At 35.7% G+C, this 21,017-nt stretch overlaps 1 protein-coding gene across 3 annotated transcripts in view; it reads right to left on the bottom strand.

The window, feature by feature from the left end:
* lepr (leptin receptor) overlaps window positions 1–21,017 on the bottom strand; it is a 60,639-nt gene that overhangs the window by 2,347 nt on the left and 37,275 nt on the right. For 2 of the 3 annotated variants that reach the window (XM_007248223.4, XM_022675870.2), the window contains exons 3-19: window positions 20,376–20,428; window positions 18,829–19,086; window positions 16,960–17,086; window positions 16,068–16,255; window positions 12,527–12,672; window positions 12,190–12,331; window positions 7,281–7,550; window positions 6,737–6,845; window positions 6,406–6,635; window positions 5,923–6,074; window positions 5,495–5,648; window positions 4,841–4,923; window positions 4,033–4,246; window positions 3,326–3,520; window positions 2,240–2,317; window positions 1,292–1,385; window positions 90–165 (exon numbers count right to left, since the gene is read on the bottom strand). In XM_007248223.4, coding sequence (XP_007248285.3) covers window positions 90–165; window positions 1,292–1,385; window positions 2,240–2,317; window positions 3,326–3,520; window positions 4,033–4,246; window positions 4,841–4,923; window positions 5,495–5,648; window positions 5,923–6,074; window positions 6,406–6,635; window positions 6,737–6,845; window positions 7,281–7,550; window positions 12,190–12,331; window positions 12,527–12,672; window positions 16,068–16,255; window positions 16,960–17,086; window positions 18,829–19,086; window positions 20,376–20,428 — 2,569 coding nt within the window. Of the gene's footprint in view, window positions 1–89; window positions 166–1,291; window positions 1,386–2,239; window positions 2,318–3,325; window positions 3,521–4,032; window positions 4,247–4,840; window positions 4,924–5,494; window positions 5,649–5,922; window positions 6,075–6,405; window positions 6,636–6,736; window positions 6,846–7,280; window positions 7,551–12,189; window positions 12,332–12,526; window positions 12,673–16,067; window positions 16,256–16,959; window positions 17,087–18,828; window positions 19,087–20,375; window positions 20,429–20,550; window positions 20,639–21,017 lie in introns of those variants that run through there. The other variant, XM_049479607.1, reaches the window with a different exon arrangement.

The raw sequence follows: 21,017 nt of genomic DNA, 5'->3' as shown, positions 1-21,017 counted from the left end.
TATAGTATCAGTATATAGTATATAGTATTTAAAAATTTAACTACATATTCAAGACCATCACATTTCCCTCTCAATAACAATGCACTGACCGTTTTAAAATTCATCCCTTTAGCCCAGGAGCAGTTGTTTGGATTCGGGACATCTTTCCACATCAGTCTCTTTATTCTGAAAAGGAAAGAGACATTTGTAAATCTTACATGATAAAAATAAATGAAAGCTCAATTTTCACATCAATCACAATAATTACATTACTGACTCACCATACAATAGAAGGACATACAATGGCTTTAATGTCGCCTATTCCGTTTATTAAGCAAGAAAAGCCCATTGACATTAATGAGTTAGTATGTCCGTATGAATTTTTAAAACATTTTATATTCTGATTATTTTATTGCTCTACTCCTATTAAATCAATTTAATCTCAGGAAATACAGAGTGCAGAGAAAATTTCCTAAAGAGCCAGGTGGATTCACTCTGCAGCTTCAACCTGAGAAACTAATTGTGCTTTCCGTGCTCTTGGTCGAACACAGTAACATGAATTATGTAAATCAGCTAGTGTACTCGCACATAAATAAACAAACAAGCCAGTCTGGAGAAGCAGAATCACACATGGAGAAAAAAAATACATTTATTTGACGGATATACAATAGCAGAGTCTGCATTCATTTCTCTTTTCATTAATGGACAAATTCTCTCTCAAATCCAGTGTGTATTAGTGGGCTTTGTGTGACTCAGTAAACAGGATGATGGTAATTTGTAATTCTACATTAGACCAGGTGATGGATGCATTGATGCATTTGCAAATTATGGGTAGTTTTCACAACAGGCTTGACTTAGAGCATAGAGCTCAGTAGCCTGCATGCTCTCTCTATCTTGCCCTGTTCTCGTGATCATTTCCTCTGCTGGTCAGTGAACCCTCTGTTGGTTTTAATATTTCACTCTATCAGTCAATAAACGTGTGTGGACAGAATCAATAACAATTATCTAATGACTCCTCATACCGTCAACCATTGCCACTAAATCAGTTTTTTGACTGATAACCCTGTTCATGTAATGTTTATGTTCATGTTAATGTCAATACTAAAAGCAATCTAATGCTCACACTCAAGCTGAGCTTCACATATGACAATAATAACTGACAGAATACAGTAATGAAATCCCAAGGCACTTCATTTCATCCATTTACACAGATAGTTGGTTTTAAGTGTTTGTCAACACAATATAATGTGTGTATATCACACTACCTGTTTTGGTTAAATACATGTTAAAAAAAAAAAAAAAGCTCTCTTACTGGTTTTGTGAGATTATTAACGTGACAAACAGCACGACAGAGAGGAAGGCAATAATCATGAGGAGCATGTAGGCTGCAGGGTCACTCCGAGCAGCTGCAAAAAACAAACAAAGCCCAGGTTAAGGAGTTCAGTGTGTTCAAATTTCCACACACACTTTTAAGCAGAGGTGTACAATACTGTTAAAAAAAACAGACATTGCATTTCATTACATACAGCTCTGGAATAAATTAAGAGACCACTTCAGTTTCTGAATCAGTTTCTCTGATTTTGCTATTTATAGGTATATGTTTGAGTAAAATGAACATTGACTTATTCTATAAACTACGGACATCATTTCTGCCAAATTCCAAATAAAACTATTGTCATTTAGAGCATTTGTGTAAAATCAAAGAAACTCCAAATGTTTAAGTGGTCTCTTTTTTTCCCCCCCAGAGCTGTATATTGCAACTTTATATATATTATTTTTATAAACTTTCTCTAGAAGTCCAACATATCATGATATTAAAGAAGACTGTAGTTAAATAAAGTAGATTGGAAAGATATAATATACCTTACTATGGAAGATAATGAAAAATGAAAACATCAGGCAGCAAAAAAGTACCACATACTTAAAACTGCCTTAGGTGACATTGCATGTCTCGCAATGAGACTAATGCATGTGCATGCCCACACAGAGATGACTATACTAAAATTAAATATTGTGCAGCCCCACTTTTAAGCTATCAATCAATCATTGGTCGTGTTGCAGAACAAAACAGTGTTTTTAATCAGATATGTTAAATCTACAACATTCTCTAAAATATAAATCATGAATTATTTAATATCAAATTAAATATTGTTGTTTTTTTTTTAACTATTGAGGTACACTAAAAGAAGTTTAAAGGAATATTTATCACAAAATCTTAAGGTGTGTGCAAATATTAAAATATTCATATTATAATACTTACCACTGCACCTTACTGGCTCTCCCTCACCATCCACAAACACAGGGTACAGTCTGAACACCTCTGTACCATAGAAATGCCCTGTATAAAACATGATTCACACATTCAGACATTATTTAAATTGGTAAAATATTTTATGCTATCCAGTGTATGCAATACTGGCCTTTGAGTCTAGTTTAAACCAAGAGAGCCAAGTCATGTTTTTATTGTATTGTAAATAGGTCTGGGGTTAAGAAAAATGATATATAGTACAATATGATAAGGTGAAAACCTTAATAAGGTATAATGTAAAATTATTTTTATTTGTAAAACCAAAAACACAACATGATGCATATGTAAATATCTGTACCTAAATGATATAAAAATATTGTGATAAACATACATAAATTGCAATGGAATATGATGACCTTGTGAAGCAGGTGCTACAAGAAATATATATATATATTATCTTATATAAGACAGTTTTACATATATTAATATTTATGGCATACTAGTGCATCTTAAAAAATTGAATATCAATGAAAAGTTACTTTATTTATTTATTATATACACATACATATTATATACTCATATATTATATATACTCATATATTGTTACACACAAAGTGATCTATTTAAAGCCTTTTTGTTTTGTTTATGATTGTGGCTTACAACCAATGAAAACACAAAAATCAGTGTCTCAGAAAATTTAAATATTATATAAGACCAATAGATACTGTTGGCAGTGTGGGCAGTGTGCCAAATCCTGCTGGAAAATGAAATCTGCATCTCCATAAAAGTTGTCAGCAGAGGGAAGCATGAAGTGCTGTAAGATTTTCCGGGAGAACGCTGCACTTTGGACTTGATATAACACAGTGGACCAACACCACCAGATGACATGGCTTTCCAAACCATTACTAACTGGAAACTTCACACTATTTTGAACTGAAATGATATTTTCTAATTTCTTCAGGTGCACTAGTAATTCCTAGCTTTATCGTACATAGACGTTTTCTATATTTTATGACTTGGTCACAGATTACTAGAGCTGGACACCACTGGTAATAGTGGTTAAAATAAGAAGAGAACAAAGACATATGATGAACATACGGCAAATGTGAACATCCCTACTGGTGGATGGGACTCTGAGCCACTCAACTCTCCCAGTGCCTTGTTCAGAGTCTCCATTCAGCTCGAGCCACTCAATGACGAAAGAAGCAGGTGGAGGCTGGTCAGACAGTAAGGTCCAGGACAGAGACACACAGGTAGCATTGGCTGCAGCACGGAACGAACGCACACATCGTCCTAAAGATGGGAAAAAGCATTGTGAGCAATTTATTTACAGCACAGACCTTGCAATAATCACCTGACACAAACACTCAAGACATGGGTCTGTTACCATAACAACCGGGATTGAACTATTGGAGCATCCTATTCTTTGATACTGTGAAAGTGCATTTAGCGGGGCTATGTCTAATAACTGCAACAAAAGCCCATTACTCTGTTCCATGAGCTAATAGACCAGCCTCTGTATCAAAACAACCAACAGCTTCCATCAAAACAATTATCCACTAATTAACAATAGGTACTGAGGGACCTAAAAATAAAATAGAGAACCAGAGCAACAGAACACAGCGAGAAGCTGCAGTACCAGCAACACAGCTATAGACACTAATACACTGAAAGTGTGTTTAAAAAATTGTGATATGAATTACAGAAGGTAATTTACTCTGCAGTTCATTATGTTACTACATCCACCCTTATCAGCGATATTAGTGTAATGTTACACCAGGAATGCTATGTGCATGTTCACTCACGTTTAGGCTGACGCACCAGAGTCATGTTGCTATTCTTGACTGAGGAGCCCAAAGAATTATAAGACATGACTGTAATGGTATGGACTTCCTCTTTCCACTGAAATGTGTAAAATGAGCCAAGAGTCATATCATCTGACCACAGGATACCCCCTGAGGCCTGATGCTCAACAACAAGACCCTGCACACAGATGGATGGACCCTCTGCTGGGATTGGCTGGAAGACAAGAGGAAAAAAGAGGAAAATATTTTAGCTATGAATGAAAGAAGAAAGAAGAAGAGATTGAGGCTAGTCATGTTCAGCTGGGTTTGAAAAAAGGTTATCAATAGATTTCAGATATCTTCAAAGGCTGGCATATGCTTCTTTTGGTGAGCGTGAATTTTTCTATTAAGATGTATTCTAAAATGAGGTTAATCCAGAGAGTGGTGACATGAATTCCTTGATTTCCAGCCCTGGATAACTATTTTCTTAGTGATAGCTGGAGAAATCAGCAAGAATTCTGCAACTCAGAATGATGGAGAGTGTGTCGGTGACTGTGGTATAAAAAAATATACACCTATATATTCGTATGTACATTCGTATGTAAGAGCAACTGTTGATCATAGGCTAATGTGGATAAGAAGCAAAGAAAGCATAGTGCAAAACTAAAAAACACTATAAAACATCAACTTTATTTGGTGTTAGAGGAAAATTTGGCAAACTTTAAGGCAAAAGATTATTTCCATGATAATGTTTCCATTTATGTTATGCAGTGAGGATCATGAGATTAAATGACCTTAATTCTAAAATAAGAACCCAAGGCTAAATTACCTTGAAAAGCAGAGTTACATTAGAGTGATTCTTTTCAGTGTCCTCTTGTATAACTCGCCAGAAATCAGGCCCCCTCCCAGGTGCTGAAATGACATGGCATTACATTAACTTTCATAACAGAACTACAGATCAGATTAACAGTGGTATGAAAAAGTTTGGGCACCCCTTATAATTTTCATGATTTTTCTTTATAAGTCATTGGTTGTTAAGATCAGCAATTTCAGTTAAATACATCATATAGCAGATGAACACAGTGATATTTGAGAAGTAAAATTAAGTTTATCGGATTTACAGAAAGTGTACAATAATTATTTAAGCAAAATTGGGCAGGTGCATAAATGTGGGCACCCCAACAAAAAAAGGCTCCCATGTTTCCAGTCTTCAGAGAAGATGCAAAGAAAACAAAAACTTGCAATCGGCCACATTAACCCTTTCTTATAATTGGATTCACCTGTGTATGTAGGTCAAGGGTCAATGAGCTTACCAAACTATTTTTGTGTTTTAGTTTTGTTTAAATAATTATTGCACACTTTCTGTAAATTCTATAAACTTCATTTCACTCCTCAAATATTTTTTTCTACAAAATCACTGCAGCAACAAAACATCATACAGTACGTTCCCTAAGAAACAAGTTAATTTATATGGGAAATTTACCTTCAGTACTGTAAACTGTAGACATATGAGGCTTGCTCCAGTCACTCCAGTAGCCTGAGCCATGCAATCTCTTGCAGCGCACTTGAACCTCGTACTGAACGCATGGATCCTCTACCAGAACTTCGACCGATGTGTCAATTAAAGGCCCGACAACCTGAAAAAAGAAATCTTAATTATCTATTATAATGTGTAATTGTAATAAAAAACTGCAGACCAAACACTGAAACATTAAATAAAAGACTTCAAAGCATTCCCTTACTTAAAGATAAAGAACCACATCAACTGTTTACGTAACTGTTTAGTAAATCACAAAGAAAATCTTGGGTGAATTTTTAATCTGAGCAAAAAGAACCTCATTCCAGCTTCTATCAAGACAATCAGCATTTGCACTCAGCTGAGGCTTCAGGTTTTGAGAAGGTTCTCCCTACCTTCCACTGCAAATCTGCCATTCTGCGTGAAGGAACATAGCGCAGTTCATATTGCAACTCATATGCAGGCAAGTGTGGACGCCGCCAACTCGCACTCAGGGTTTGGTTGGGAAACGTGTCTCCTTCCAGGTCAGAGGGTGGAGACGGTCTCACTGAAGGAAAGAGTGAGGATTTTTAGATTAACAAAGTATAAAAGAATGATGTAATTGAAGATTTTCTCATTGAGATGCTAATGGAATTCTGTATAAAATATATATATAGATCTATATTTATATTAAATACGTACTTTCTATTTTATCCTACTTTTTCCCCAGTTTGGAAGGCCATATCCCAATCCACATTTGTATAATCTCCCCCTATCTCCCTAGCAGTGATAAGGGAAGTAAACGCCATCTATCTATCAGAGAAAGAGGAGTGCACATTTTGCTATCTCTCAGATTCTGGCTGCTGATAACAAGCAGCATGATCCAGACACATACTCACCATAATCCACAGGAGCAACAAAGATGGGACGTGACCTCACTTTGCCATGTCCTCCTTCCACCACTAGCCATAGCTTGTAACAGGAGAACAGGCTCAAGCCTTGCAAGGTGCATTCACGAAAGTCTCCTACTCCATCTGGGCACTCCTTCACCCCAACCATTGAATCCTCCTGCACTGCAGTCATCACACCTTCATCAGGAGGTATCACCTCACACATTCCATTATATGTTCTAAAAGAAATAACACATTAATACAAAGAACACTAGAATTAGTCATTTGTCCAATGATAATCACCAGAGAAATAATCTGAAAATTGAATGAATATGCATACTTGTATAGAAATCTGACCACTGCCCATGCACTCTTATTCCATTTGCAGGTCATGGAATCAGTTCTTGACCTCTGATCAGTCTGACAGGTTATATTTGCATCAAAAAGTCCTGAAAGTAAGCAGAGAAAAACAACATTTTGCATTTCCATAGTCATAAAAAATAAGCATTGGGATGTATGAAAGGTCACACTTCTGTTCACTTTCATCAGATGCCTGCACCATTTATGATAGTACTTACTTAAAATATCACAATATCATGTGGTGTAACCTATAATAGCAGTGACTGTAATAAATAATAAAAAAAAGAAATCTAATTTACATAGCTAATAGAATCTACTTAAGATTATGGTATTTTAAAATCTGTGAGTACTGTTAAGAAGGTAAATGTAACAAGACTAAATGTTTTTTGTTTTTTTAATTGGCCTGTTGAAAATTCTTATATATGTCACTTATCCAACAAACAAAAAGCAAATTATGGTGATATCAAGATATCATGATGAGCCAACTTAGTAATCTGTAAAGAATGTGCCAAAAAGTCTCTCACCTTCTGTGTAAACCTTGGCATAAGCAATGTTGCATTTATATCTCTCCCCCCATGGGTGGCAGCACAGCAGAGTATCAAACCCAGGCTCCTTTGACCTAATGGTGACCGCACTGACCCGCTCATTGACCACTCTATACTGGCTTTCTGGGATCACCTGGCCATTCAGCATCCACACAGCCCTTCTGGCAGACCAGCTGTGGTTGTGAAATACACCGTATACAGTCACTTCTGCATCTGGTCGGGTGAAGACTTCAGCAGGGATGTAGCTCACTGTTGAGGAGCAGAAACAGAAAAAGAATGAGAGAGTTGTTTACTACACTGCATTTTACCAAATAACTTTACAATTCTGGGTAGATTTTTAGCATAGGAACCTGTTGTTTAGAGATACTGGATGTGTAATGTAGGAATAACTCATAGACTGTATATAGCTGGACAGAGCATTGTCTCTTTAAAGTGAAGCCACCACAGGTCGGGCGCCCCCTGCTGTTCGGCTGCAGAAAGCTGTGTAACTCCACCCATCCCCATAGTTTCAATGGCAAAACAGACAACTTTCAATCACGTTTTTTTCTAATATACTGTAATTCTACCTCCATTATTTAAATGCAACAGTTAGTGTAACCTCTGCTTATATTGTCAAATTTTTATATCCCCACAGAATTCGGTTTTTAAAACTTTATTCGGCTCTATTCAAAAAAGGTGTGGTTATGGTAAAAGGGCTGCTTATGGGCGGGACCAATAACAGACCGTCAGCTCCGCTCCGCAGTCTGTGACCGCGAGGCAGCCCTCAGGGGCGGGGTTATTTAAATGAGTAGGCGTCTCTCCACAGCCTTTCTCCCTCCTCTGGTCTCTACTGCGCAGACTCTGGTCTCTGAATCGCCAAAATGGCGATTTTGGCTTCATTTTCATTGAATGAATGGGAACGGCGACACGGCGTCCATCTTTTATGTACAGTCTATGGAATAACTAATTAAAACTCTCCATACACCATATGAACAAAAGTGCAGAGACACTTGTTAATTCATCCTTTCTTCTGAATTTAAGAGTACTAAAAAGAGTTTATTCTGCTTTTGCTTTATTTTGATGTAAGATTTGAGGTTTTCATTGCATAGAGTTTAAGAGCATTTAATTCATGGTGCCAATAGGGTATAAGTTTATCTGCTCCAGACAGTCCTATTATATTGACAACAGTTATTTACCAGGACTAGACAAATTGTATAGGTGCATTTTCACTTTTGATAAAGCAATAGGTGTAAGTAATTATTATAATTACACATTATTAGCTGAATGCATTCATAAAATAAGTCTCATAAACATTTGGACAGCAAGTGCATGTCCAAAGTTCCTGCCACAGCTATAGAGTTTTTGGTCGAATTTTGTTTCTCAGATATTTTGTTATTTTCCTGCATAACTGCTGTTGTATCTACCAACTCTTTTCAATTAGAAGGTTATTTAGTTCTCTCATTTTATGTATTAAAACAGTTTCTATGCTTATTGAACATCTCCAATTCCCAGAAAATGACGCTGTGCAAAACTGAAATAAAAAATGTACCTCATAGACCAAAAGCTGATTCATAATCGAACATAGATCAGATGTTGAAAATGCAACATTTTAGCATTTCACCTCATTTATATATTGGGACAGGGGCAAAAAGGAGAGAGGCTAGAAAAGTAAGTTGTACTAATACAAAAACATATGCAAAATAAGAAGAGGTTTAACAAACCAATTAAACATTTAAAAAATGATAACACTGAAATATACCAGTGTCTACAGTAAATAATGTTATCATAAGACTTTCTGTGCAGACTCCCCATCATAAGAAATCCCTGTGCACAAGGAAATAGACCAACCACAAAACTGGATGCTGCAGATCTTCTTACCCTCAAGTAGCATTTAATTAAAATCGGGAATGATCCTGTCTGTGAACAAAGTTCACTGTGAAATTCATAAATGCAGGTTAAAGCTAAAGAAGCTAGATCAACATCATCCAAAACCCCCATCATCTTTATCTGAGCCAAATGCATTGCTCTTTTCAGCGTTCTGATTGTACCGCAGCAAAGACGACACAATTGGCATCTAGTCATTACTTTCTAATCAATTAAATGTCGATGTTGACCAAAGTTACAGGGAGAAAGTAACTTTCCCATAGCCAGTGTGTTTAGAAAAACACACCAAAAACATCAATGAAAGTAGGTAAAGGGGGTAAGAATGATGAATGAGAAAGCTTAATAAGGCGCACAAACCAGGCTGCATTTTCAGTCTGGAGCAAGCTCCTATTTAGGCTGCTTAGTTAGTTTTCTCTCAAGCCTCCTGGCAGCATCTGTGTGCAGTGGTCCTTATCTTCCCTCATCTTCCTCTGAGTACACAAACTAATTCTCCGTTCAGGTTGCCATGGTAAATAAACCCAACAAATGTTGGACAAAAGAGATGTAATCCTACCTCCAACAGAAAAAAGCTAAACAGAGAACAGAGGAACCATTCAGATTGACAGTTTAGTGTATAGGTGTAACTTTTACACTACAGGTTAGGCCTGTAATTATAAATATTTTTATTGTGTGATAAACTGAAAAAAAAAAAAAAAAAAAACAATACTATTGTCATTTTAGGACAATTTTAGATAATTTGTCAATGGTATTATAACAGCAGAGACACATTTTGCTTTCCACTTACAGGTCAGAGTGATGTCTCTTCGAAATGATGGACTCTCGTTTATGAGGTTAATCAATGCCTATGCCCAATAAGTCGGTATGATAAATTGTACTTTTAATCTCTATTGCATTATGAGTTTAAAACTATAAACACATCAAAAGTTGCAATATTGCATTCGATAACAGCAAGCTCAAATTACATTACTGTAATTATTGTGTAAAGCAATAGAGGGAGTTCTTCAGGCTGCAGACTGTACTTATGTGCTCATGTGACATTACTAAGCTGGAGGAGGAGCAAGGCTGAGTAAGGTACGGCTTTTCAGCTTTTTGGATAAGATCGAGTGTATTTGAGTAAGATACAGAAAGACAAAGCAAGGTAGATGTCCACAGTGAATGCACCCACCCACCAAACTACTTCTTAGCCTGGAAAAAATAAGTGCAGCCAAGCCAAGTTTTTTGGCCCATATATATTTTGCACCCCTAATAGCCAATATCCAGATCAGCCAAAAAAACAAAAATCAAGGTCATGTTTATATATTGTACAATAAGTTGATAACACATTTTTGTGACAGGGATAACTTTTGCTTTTATTCAAAGTAAGTTTCAGTGAAATATGATACTCTTAGCAGTAATAGTAACATGTTTGATGGAAGCACTGTCCTAAACCAGATTCCTCTGATGTCACATGGAGACTAAGACGGCATCTGTGTACATGGCAACTTTTTTTTTATTACCACTATAAACATTGTCAATTGTATTTAGTGGTGGCTTATGTTGCTTGGTCTAGGTAGTAAATTAAAGTGTCTAATTTTGCTCACTCTATTTGCACATCTTTTTATTCACAGACAGAAATCTGCTACATTCCCTCATAATGAAAAAATCTGTCATATGATCATATAGTGAGTCAGTCCTTCCTCTGCATCTGAGAGTAATTATTTTTAATATTCTTCATAACCAATTCTTATGAAGACTTTAAAACATGTTTCTCCACAAATGTATCCAATTCAACTGCTGCAAACCTTGCAACAGACTTTTCTTTTAGCTCTCAACGGCCCATGAGAGCAATCATCAAGACACTCCACAACACACACACACGGCTGATTCAGTGTCATCACTTAATCCCACTTGTTAGGCATTAGTCATTATACATAAGCAGCCTTCTAAAGATTCTGACCAGCGTGTGTGTTTGATTTAGTTCAGAATGCTTCTAATGCAAAATGATACGTTAAATGGGATTGTCCTGCTAAAAATTACCATAAGAGGCCATCTGCATAAGTAATAACTTCCTGCCAGTACAGTAAGTCAGTATAGTCTCTAACATAATGAACCACTTAACAATATTTTCCGTTTAAAAGTGAAAAAAAATACGATGCCTAGCTACCATATGGTTAGTACAGTGAATTATTCATTAAAAGCATTCTGGCATTCACATAAAGCTTGCCATTAGTTACATTCTGGCATTTTTAAAAGCTTGCCATTAGTTATATAATGAAGTGAAAAAGCTCAACAAAAATCACAAAAATGATTTTCAAAAACATGGCACACACAGTAGCCCTACATTGTCACATAAGTAACTACTACACAACAAAAGGTTTACAGGTAAAACAGTATAGAATAAGAATAAGAATATTGTGTCCCATGGTTTATCATGTGCCATGGAAGCTAAACAATGCTGCAATTACCTGCAGAAAAGGAGTGTGGGGCCTCTTGCGTTAAATGTAGATGTGATTGCTTGACTGTGGACGGAAATGCCTATTATGTACACTGGAATGCACATAACACTGTAGATTTAGGAATGCTAAATTCCTGCACAACTTCAGACATGAAATTTTCCAATTATCATCTTGCAGCAGGCAACAGCTAGATTCTACAATGCCAAAGCAACAACGATTCATCTTTGGACTGATGCCATAAATTATGATAAAGCTTTGTAAACATTGATATATATTCCATTGGAACGCAGAGATTACAAAAAAAAACTCCAGATTAAACCCTGATAATTCACATCAATCTGCCAAGAACAGTGTTCAACCTCACTCACAAGAGAACACCTCACAAAATACAGAGGTGTGGATGTTTTCAAGTCGTCCCTATATATACACTGCTATCCCATGACTTTTTGCATGTAAGTGTATGAACAAGGGTCTGACACCTTAGTACGAGTGATATGAAAGTTTTGATTTGTAAATCAAGTAAACAAAGTTCTATCTATCTAATAAATCTCACAATGGTCTATCAGGTTACTATTTTGTAGCTCCCTTACCATTGAGTGTGAGGTAGAAAGGTTGGCTCCAGTTACTCCAGTACTGCAGGTGTTGAGGGCTCTGACTGCGTACCTGCACTGTGTAAATAATTCCAGAACTAAGCTCCTTCAGGGACACCCAGGGATGATGTGTATTCACCACCTTGCAAAACAAACACACATATTTAGTTTTCTTTACATGCACAAAAAACTGCATCCACCCATAGATTTAGAACAGAAGAACAGAACAGTGGAAAACACTTGTTTTTACTTAATTACGTAATTTACTTTAATTTGAGAGCCAGATCAAGTGTTTTTTGGTACACCCACCTCAACTGAGTGTTAATGTTTTCCTCACCTCCCAGTGTTGGAGCGAAGTGTTGGATGAGTATCGGATCTCGTAGTTAAGTGGGTATCTACTAGACTGTGAGTCACTCCATGTGAACACCACCTCACCCTCAATGGTCACATTATAATGCAGATTAAATGGTGGCTCTGGCTTACCTGTGAAAGGAGGTAATTTAAGCAGAGTTAGTAATAGGTTTAAAGTACTCCTGGACTGATGGTATTACAGCTTCTGACTAAATTGAGTTGCAGCTGCTATAATAGAGTAAAATGCCTGACATCACACAATATCTGCTCTATAATCATTAACTTTTAACCAAACTATTAACTTCACCTTAGATTTGTGTTATAGGAGAGTTTATTTCCATGCTATAAAATAAACCTGTACTTTATTTACCTGACAGAAACCAGTGTTGCACCTATGCATAGTAGATCAGTTTGAGCAATAGAGAGCACCATTATCTTGAAGCAGATACTGAAACAAAAGCATGCTACTATACATTGACTGAAGCCAGCAGTATATCTGTGGTGTTGTTTTTTCCCCCATAACTCTGAAACTTTTTAAATGTGCAGTTACTCAACCAGTAAATGCTTTTCTTAAAGCTTATTCTATTTTATTTACTGATTTTACCAAAATAAATCCTATGAAAAATGAAACACTGTAAATATCAGGATTTATAGGCACTTATTCAGTAGTGAAGTCAGTGCATTAGTATTGGGTTTTGGTAAACTGTATTTTGTAGAAAAAAGTGGTATCAGTGCATCCTTTTTCGAAACTGTAACGAGCGAAGCCTTATCCTAAGCATATGAAAATAAAGGTTCAGCTGAAGGTAGTGCATCATTCCTCCTTAAACAATTATGTGTAATCTTCCAGACTCCAAGCTATAATCACTCTCTATACTTTGCGCAGAAGCTGTATTCACGGCTGTCTAGAACAAGGCGCTTTCAGCAATAATTATGGTGTGACCATTAGCGGCAAGAACAAATTTGATAGCTCACACAATACCAATATCATTTCCTTCAAAAATGGCAGAGCTTTGTTAACAGGCTGTAACACTATTGTCCTTCAAAATCATTCACTCCATTTCTACCAATAGAAGCCGTGACACGGCCATCACTGCTTCTTTATTATTAAACCTAAATGGATGTCCCCTGACTAAAACGTTTTAACTCTTTTTCTGTATGTTGGGATGAAACAGATCAGAAGTACGTGCAGCAGGGAGACACTCAAAACATCAGTACATAACAAATCTATTTGACACATAATAGATTTAATTTACACTTTTCCTCATATCATCTATGTAACTGCACCAATAATTCAATTTTGGGTTAATGTAATACTGCATAGGTTTTACATTAAAATCTATGTGAATTGGAAAGAGATATAAAGATTTATCATCTATCTTTCTGTATAGGTAGATATTTCTCTAATTAGCCGATCTCGAGAGCCGATCAGTTCAGGTTTAAGTTAAGGTGTACAACAGCAGTATATGTTTCACAGGCCACAGGTAGCTGCAGTTCCTCATTCAACCTCAATATGGAACTTCCGGAGGTGGAGCACAGCTGATCTTTCAGCCTAAACACTGCTAACCACACAAAACCATTAAAAAAAAAATTTTCAAAATGATGGAGCGCTAGATAAGAATATCATGATATTGATAATGCACTCCAAATATCTCCATATACCCAGGACTGAAATAAAATATATAATACTGGACAGATATAATCTGTCTCTAGTAGATATATAATAGAAAATGAGAACCGTGTGATTTGATTTTTTATTATGTGATAGTTATGGGTGGGTGATATGGCATTATTTTCAAAAATATTGGCGATATTATTATGTACAATACAAAATGGCACACCCCATTATTTAAAAAAAATACTACTACTATTACTAGACAAACTGCTACATAACTGTTTGGGCTCATTTCATACTTCCCTATGGCTCTACAATTTTGCCAGTTGACCCATTACAGATTATAGAGACAGTGAATTTTCATTAAACTAGAACGACAACTAAAACTACAGTAAATACGCTTTGGGGATTTGGGGCTTTAGACATCTCTCTGGTAAAAATGTGTAATTGCACACAAAAGAATAAATCACTGAAACCACACTTGTTTCTAGAATGAATAAATTAGACATTGCAGAGATGGTTGTGCCAGGACACTGAAATCATTATTTAGAATATTGTGTCCCCTTCCAATAAGAATACTACTGCTTTCAGTTCAAAATTATAATCTTAGTGACTGCTTATTTAAGTAATTGTTTTTACAGTATACTCTATTTCAATAAATACTGAAAAAAATGGACTCTGGCAACAAACTGTGTCACCAGCCTGCAGGTGAAAAAGTGATGATTTAGCAAACAAACTTAGAGGTTTCCCTACCAGCAGAAATATGTGCCTGGTCACCATGGTTTTGGGGACAGAGCAAACATACACCTCTCTGCCTAGTGCACTTGATGTTTGAGATCACTTTACTGGAAAATGATGTGTTCAGTCATTTACCATTCTAATTTCTAAAACAGGGTGCAGGGAAGGAACGAGTGCTGCATTGCTGTTTATGGGACAGCTGATTTAATTATCCAGACATTCATACAGCAAGTTTTACGTTCATTCATATTTTTTCTTTTTTATTATTTTTCTGATTTTAAACCAAAGTGATTTAGTATACTTTCTTGTTAGAACATTTAATGCTATAATGATGTTAATCTTTATATTTAAATTGGAAAGAATAGAATTATAGAACATTATTGCCATCCTGAATGGCCTGAAGATTATCCATTTTTCATTCACACTTTAACTAATCAGATATCCACATTTTTTACCAAATGCCAGCAGTTTATTTTGAGAGTGATTAATTTTCACAATAACTTCAGTTGATACAATCTAAACTTACTGTAAGTTTAGCTACAGTGTCCTACAGAAAAAAAGAAAAGGAAATGCCTCTGTATGAACATGAACATCCATTTCCTGCTGATAAGGTTAGCGGAAATAAAAAAGCTTAGGTTTTACTCTCAAAACAGCAGACATGTAGAATTCACCATTATGTTCAGAACTGTGTTCTGTTCCATTGGTTTTCAGCAGTTACACCATTCAAAACTGTGCAGAAATTGGTCACAACCAATTGTTTGATATTATTATATTATATTATATTATATTATATTATTATTATATATTAGCAATACTAAAACAGAAACACCACAATGACTTATAAAATAATAAATACTTGGTATAATGGTAGAAAGTATACATACTTAACTCTCAACACAAATAAAAGTTATATAAATAAGTCTTTACATTTGATATTTGATAAATTATTCATGAAATTAACATTTAATTAACAAAAAACAAAGAGAAAAAAGGAAATGTTGATTTCTTCAAAATTAAATAATGTAGTAATTTAATGTAAAGTAAATTAATTTTTTAGGTAATTTGGTTTAGTGAAAAAAGAAAAAAAAACTTATTTTGTCTTAACTGTTGAATATGCTTTAAGGTTTCTTTACCCAATTCAACTATAATGAGCATTAAAGGTGAGGGTGGCACTTACGTAAGTAATCAGTGCTGATGTGCATCTCTGGTGACTGAAGTGAACGACCATTGATGAATCCACTAATTAGCAGGGAAACTGAGCCCTTTGCTGCATGAACAGCTATAGAACATGTGACGGCATCCTCCCCAGAACACTGTGTCTGATTAGTGTGGATCGGTGCATCTGTATGTAAAGTCAGGTCCTTTCTGAAATAGAAAGTAGCATCGCCATGTGTTAAGCAAGAGTCATATAAGTGCAATCTTCATATCACCTATTGATAGTATTACCTATAGAGTTTCTAACCCTTAAACCATGTGGACAATCTGAATCACACATTACAGTGTGAAAAAAAGAAGCTACATTTCATTTCTTATTTTGATTCTTTTTACCACAATTATGACCTTTGATATTTGTTCACATCCTTTCTTGATGATTTTAGGTTCACACAGGATGGGCTGTCTGTCACGTGGTGTACAGAAGACCGACCACACAAAATAACAGTGACAACCAAAACAGTAGAACTAAAAAACAAAGAAACAAAATACGACACGAGAAAGGGAGACAGGATGTTTTGAACAGTATAATAATAATAATATGCAAAAAAACAAAGAAACAAAAGAAAGCTCTAAAGTAAAGAGGTTATTGATTATGATGGAGCCTACAAACAACAAGGTAAATGTATGTAATAAACTTTTTCCTAAACTGTATATTGTATATTTTTTATTATGATAGACAAACTACTACATACAAACTTTTACTTGTATACTTTATATGTAAACCCTGTTTATAATTATACTACTTATACTACCAACTACCAAGAACACCCACATGTTAAATTATTGTTCAACCCTACTTGGAAGTTCAACAAGCAGCTTATATATCATACAGTACATAGACAAAAGAGACTTACCCAACTTGCTGCAGGTTAACAGTGAACGTACTGGTTGTGATTGTGTCTGGTGCTCTCCGGTACTTTAGAAAACAAATTAAGTTTGCCTGTTCATCTTCAAGGTGGCACAGGATGTCAAAACACTCTGCTGTAAAGAGACAGACCTGGTTAGCACATCGGTTTCATTAAGCATTGTCAGTCAGCCCAAAAGCAAAAGATAGCCTAAAGCAATTTGTGCCAAAGTGAGCATGCCGGAAAAACATATTTAAGTTTTAAAACAAAAAACCTGCATGTATAAAAGTGATTTAATATTCTGCTCACAGCCTGGCAAGTGGACTTGCAGTTCTGCTAATGAATATCAATCTAAGGCTATGTTCACAAAGCAAGGAAAAGTAGCCCAAATCAATTTTTTGTACAAAATCTTCCCTGTATCTTACATCTGTCTGAATGGTACACACACACACCCAAACGAGCACTGCTCCACTTTTACTGTAATCCTCGTCAGCATCTAAAGAGCTATGAATCAGTTCAGAATGTAGCCACGTTTATCACTTCCAGACCACCACTCCCATCAGTGTGTACACTATGTGAAAGTAGCCCAAGATATCCCTTTTTTATTTTTAGATCTAGTTAGTTTCTTCTACAGTACACTTCTACAGTCGTTTCAATGTTGTACAATATTAATAGGCCAATATGTCACACAAGCTAAATTCAATGAAACATCATTCTTTTTTGCTGTCCTGTTCTTATTTTCCATGACATATTCACATAATATATGATTAATATAATATATTTTTATAAAAAAGTGCACTAATTACTAATATTATGAATATGTTGGATCACTGACTCAGTATTATTACTACTGCAATACATATTGCAAAACATAACTAATTAATGTAAAAGAGTTTGCTCTTAAAAAATAAATGGGCTAAGAATCCCCAGCCTTATTAATCTGTGTGCTATCAATTTACTTGCTTCTAATTTAATCATTGTCCTGAAGGGTAAAACTGAAAGGGTAAGTAATGAGAATTGATCGACATGCATAATGAGCCCTGAATATTGATTGGATGATTAAATCTTCACTCCCAGCAGTCACCATGTCCAGCTTGACATCACACCAGCCCAAAAAAAACAACATCCTTAAAGAGATTCTGCTAATAGCGGAAGAATCCAAAGAGATGATGACATAAGAACTACAGATAACAGGCTGTTTTGGACATGTGATTTCTAGCACATACTGCTTTGTTCCAAAATTGCAAACATAATGTGAAAAGGAGCACAGACCCTTTTTTTAATTCTCCATGACTAAACCTAGTGACACCGTTCATATTATTTCATAGAGAACTCTCTCAGACGCAGGTTTCTTCGAACACATGAACCGGAAAGCTATACAAAAGCCTTCAGTTTTTCTATTTTTAAAGTGGGTTATTTTCTTCATTATGGCCTGAACTACCAGTTAGCTAACAACATCTGCTGCACATTTGGCAGTGAAACAGATAATGCACTGAAACACAGTGTCTTAAAACAAACAAATATCTCTGGTGTAAGAAAATATATTCACTTTATAGAGACTGATATTAATCCCCCACGAACATCTACAGCAATACAGACAAAGCTGGTATTCCAACTGTTAAATGAACCATGAGTCTAAAATTAAGAAGAGAATTGGTACAAAAACGATAAATAAAGGAAACGAAATAGGCATACAGGCAACTGGATTCAACAAAACAGCTAAGAATACTCTCAAAGGCTTTTTTACATTAAGTCTGTGGTACTATCATTTTAATACATGTGACACCTGTCAGTCATCTCAATTTTTTTTTTTTTACCATTATATATTATAAAAGACTACAGTCAAAACTACACAAATATGCAGTCAGTTAAATTTACCAGAGAAGCCCTGTGATTCAGTGGAGGTGTCCATGCCATTTGTGAAGTTCTGTATGCTGCACTGATACGAAGCCGACTCAGGAAGGCCTCTGATCTGAGTGACTGATGTGTTGGTAGTCTTGACACTGCTGCTGGCACTGGCATCATTGGTGTTGGCACTAGGCCCAACTGAAGGCCACTCACAGCACAGCTGAGCCCTCCACTGAAAGTCCTGGTACCGACCGGGCCAACTACTTACAGGACTCAAAGCAGACACACCTGTAAGAGTGTAAGGATTTAACTGTAGTAAATTGTAACAATTGTAAAAGTAAAAATACTGAATCATTTAAAAGGAAACACTTTCAAATTGTTATTCCTACACTCTCTCACAAAAGTGAGTACACCTCCCATCTTTTTGTAAACGTTTAAATACACATTAAAAAAAGATACTCAGATTAACATTGTCTAACATGCTATTTGAAAAAGATTTAAAAAAGTGTGCAACTTACGGCTGCACAATGTATCAATGTCTCTATATATATAGCGCAATTTTAAATATTTAACTAAAAGTGATATGCTCATATATTTCAGTATACATTATATCAATTATGCATCAAATTCCAGAATGCAATACAAATACTGCTCTATTTATTTTTCAGACGTTTATAGGTACAGACATACATTATATCATATTATTTATTTTATATAGTTCATATTAATATCAGAAGTATATTATATGGACTGAATAAAGAAATATGTTGAGACTTTTTTGCCCATATTGTCCATCCTTAATACACACAGGGCTGGGAGGTTAATCACATTAATCTGATTAATCAAACTACTGTTTTAATGCGATTTTCAAAATAGGATAATTGTATAAGCTGAGGGAATCTCATCAGATAAGACATTTGCTTCGGTCAGAAACCTGTAAAGAACTTTTTTATGTGGCAGTGATTTTCATATTTTACACTTTTCTTTAACTGAAATACAAGCAGGTTATGTTTGTACTGTGTTTAATATAAAAGCTGCATGTAAGGTTAAAGTGGACTGCTTACTATCCTTAAAAAAAGAAAAGATAGTAAAAGTAAAGAAAACAATGGCTTGGACATCATTTTAAATAATGTTGTCTATTCCTAATAAACCAACTGAAAAAAATAATCCAGAATTGCTTAATACATACATATACACACACATATATTTCCCAGTCCTAGTACAATGTTTCATGATTTTTATTACTTAAATCAAGTGCTTAATGAACGGACTGCTCTAATAGTTCATCACTGTAGCACACCCACTGCTTGCCTCTAACTATAAGCATGTTGGTGTAATCATCTCTTTCTCTCTCTCTCTTCATCAGCCTCAGGCTTTCATCCCTCTCTAAATAAACAAGTGTTTAAGGTGGGTAGAGGTATTGCTAACAGCCCTAATGTTTTATTGCCTGCAACATCACAACATGTGGGAGAAGAGATAGAGCAGCATGACGTTCATGTTTGTGTGGTAAACAGAATGTCTATAGACAAAAGGCTTGCAAAATTTCAATAGGGGCTGGAAGCAGGCCAAATACTCACCATGTACAGCAATAAGGATATTCACAAGAAGCGGCAGCATCATGCAGAGAAACCTGCAGAGGAAGGAAAGCATCTGTTAAACAACTAGAGGCGTGACTCAGTCTCTTCGCTCACAGTGGGGCGGTAAAGCGCTGGGGTCCACACACTATGACTGTGTTGTCACTCCTTTACTCACTCCTGGAGCTGCAGAGTTTTAACGGTCCATTAATCCTCACAGCTATAGTCTTCAGGTCCATAAGCCAAAACCTACTGCAATGTCAGACTCGACCCTTCCAGATGCACAGATGAAACCCATTAGCATGCTAATGTAGGCATGTGCCTCTGAAGGCTGTTTACCACTGCAGAGACAAGATAAGGGTTCTAATAGTCTGATCTCTAGGCTCTATGAAACAAATAACGTTGTATGGCCTTGAAAATGAGACCTACAGAAAAAAAAAACAGTTCTCTAAACAGAAACAAACTGAAGAGTTAATGTGTCCAATAAACAGATTACTGACCTCAATATAGACATACACTACTGGTCATACATTTAGTTCTTTAAAACACCCCTTTAAAAACACCCCTTTAGCTCTTTATGTGAAGTCAACAACCGGAAATGGTACAAAATCCAGTGTATAAAATTAAGCAGTAAACTGTTAGGGT

This window comes from Astyanax mexicanus, chromosome 5 (genome assembly GCF_023375975.1).
Source record: "Astyanax mexicanus isolate ESR-SI-001 chromosome 5, AstMex3_surface, whole genome shotgun sequence".
NCBI classification, from domain to species: Eukaryota; Metazoa; Chordata; class Actinopteri; order Characiformes; family Acestrorhamphidae; genus Astyanax; species Astyanax mexicanus.
This window is presented reverse-complemented; position numbering and strand designations above follow the sequence as displayed.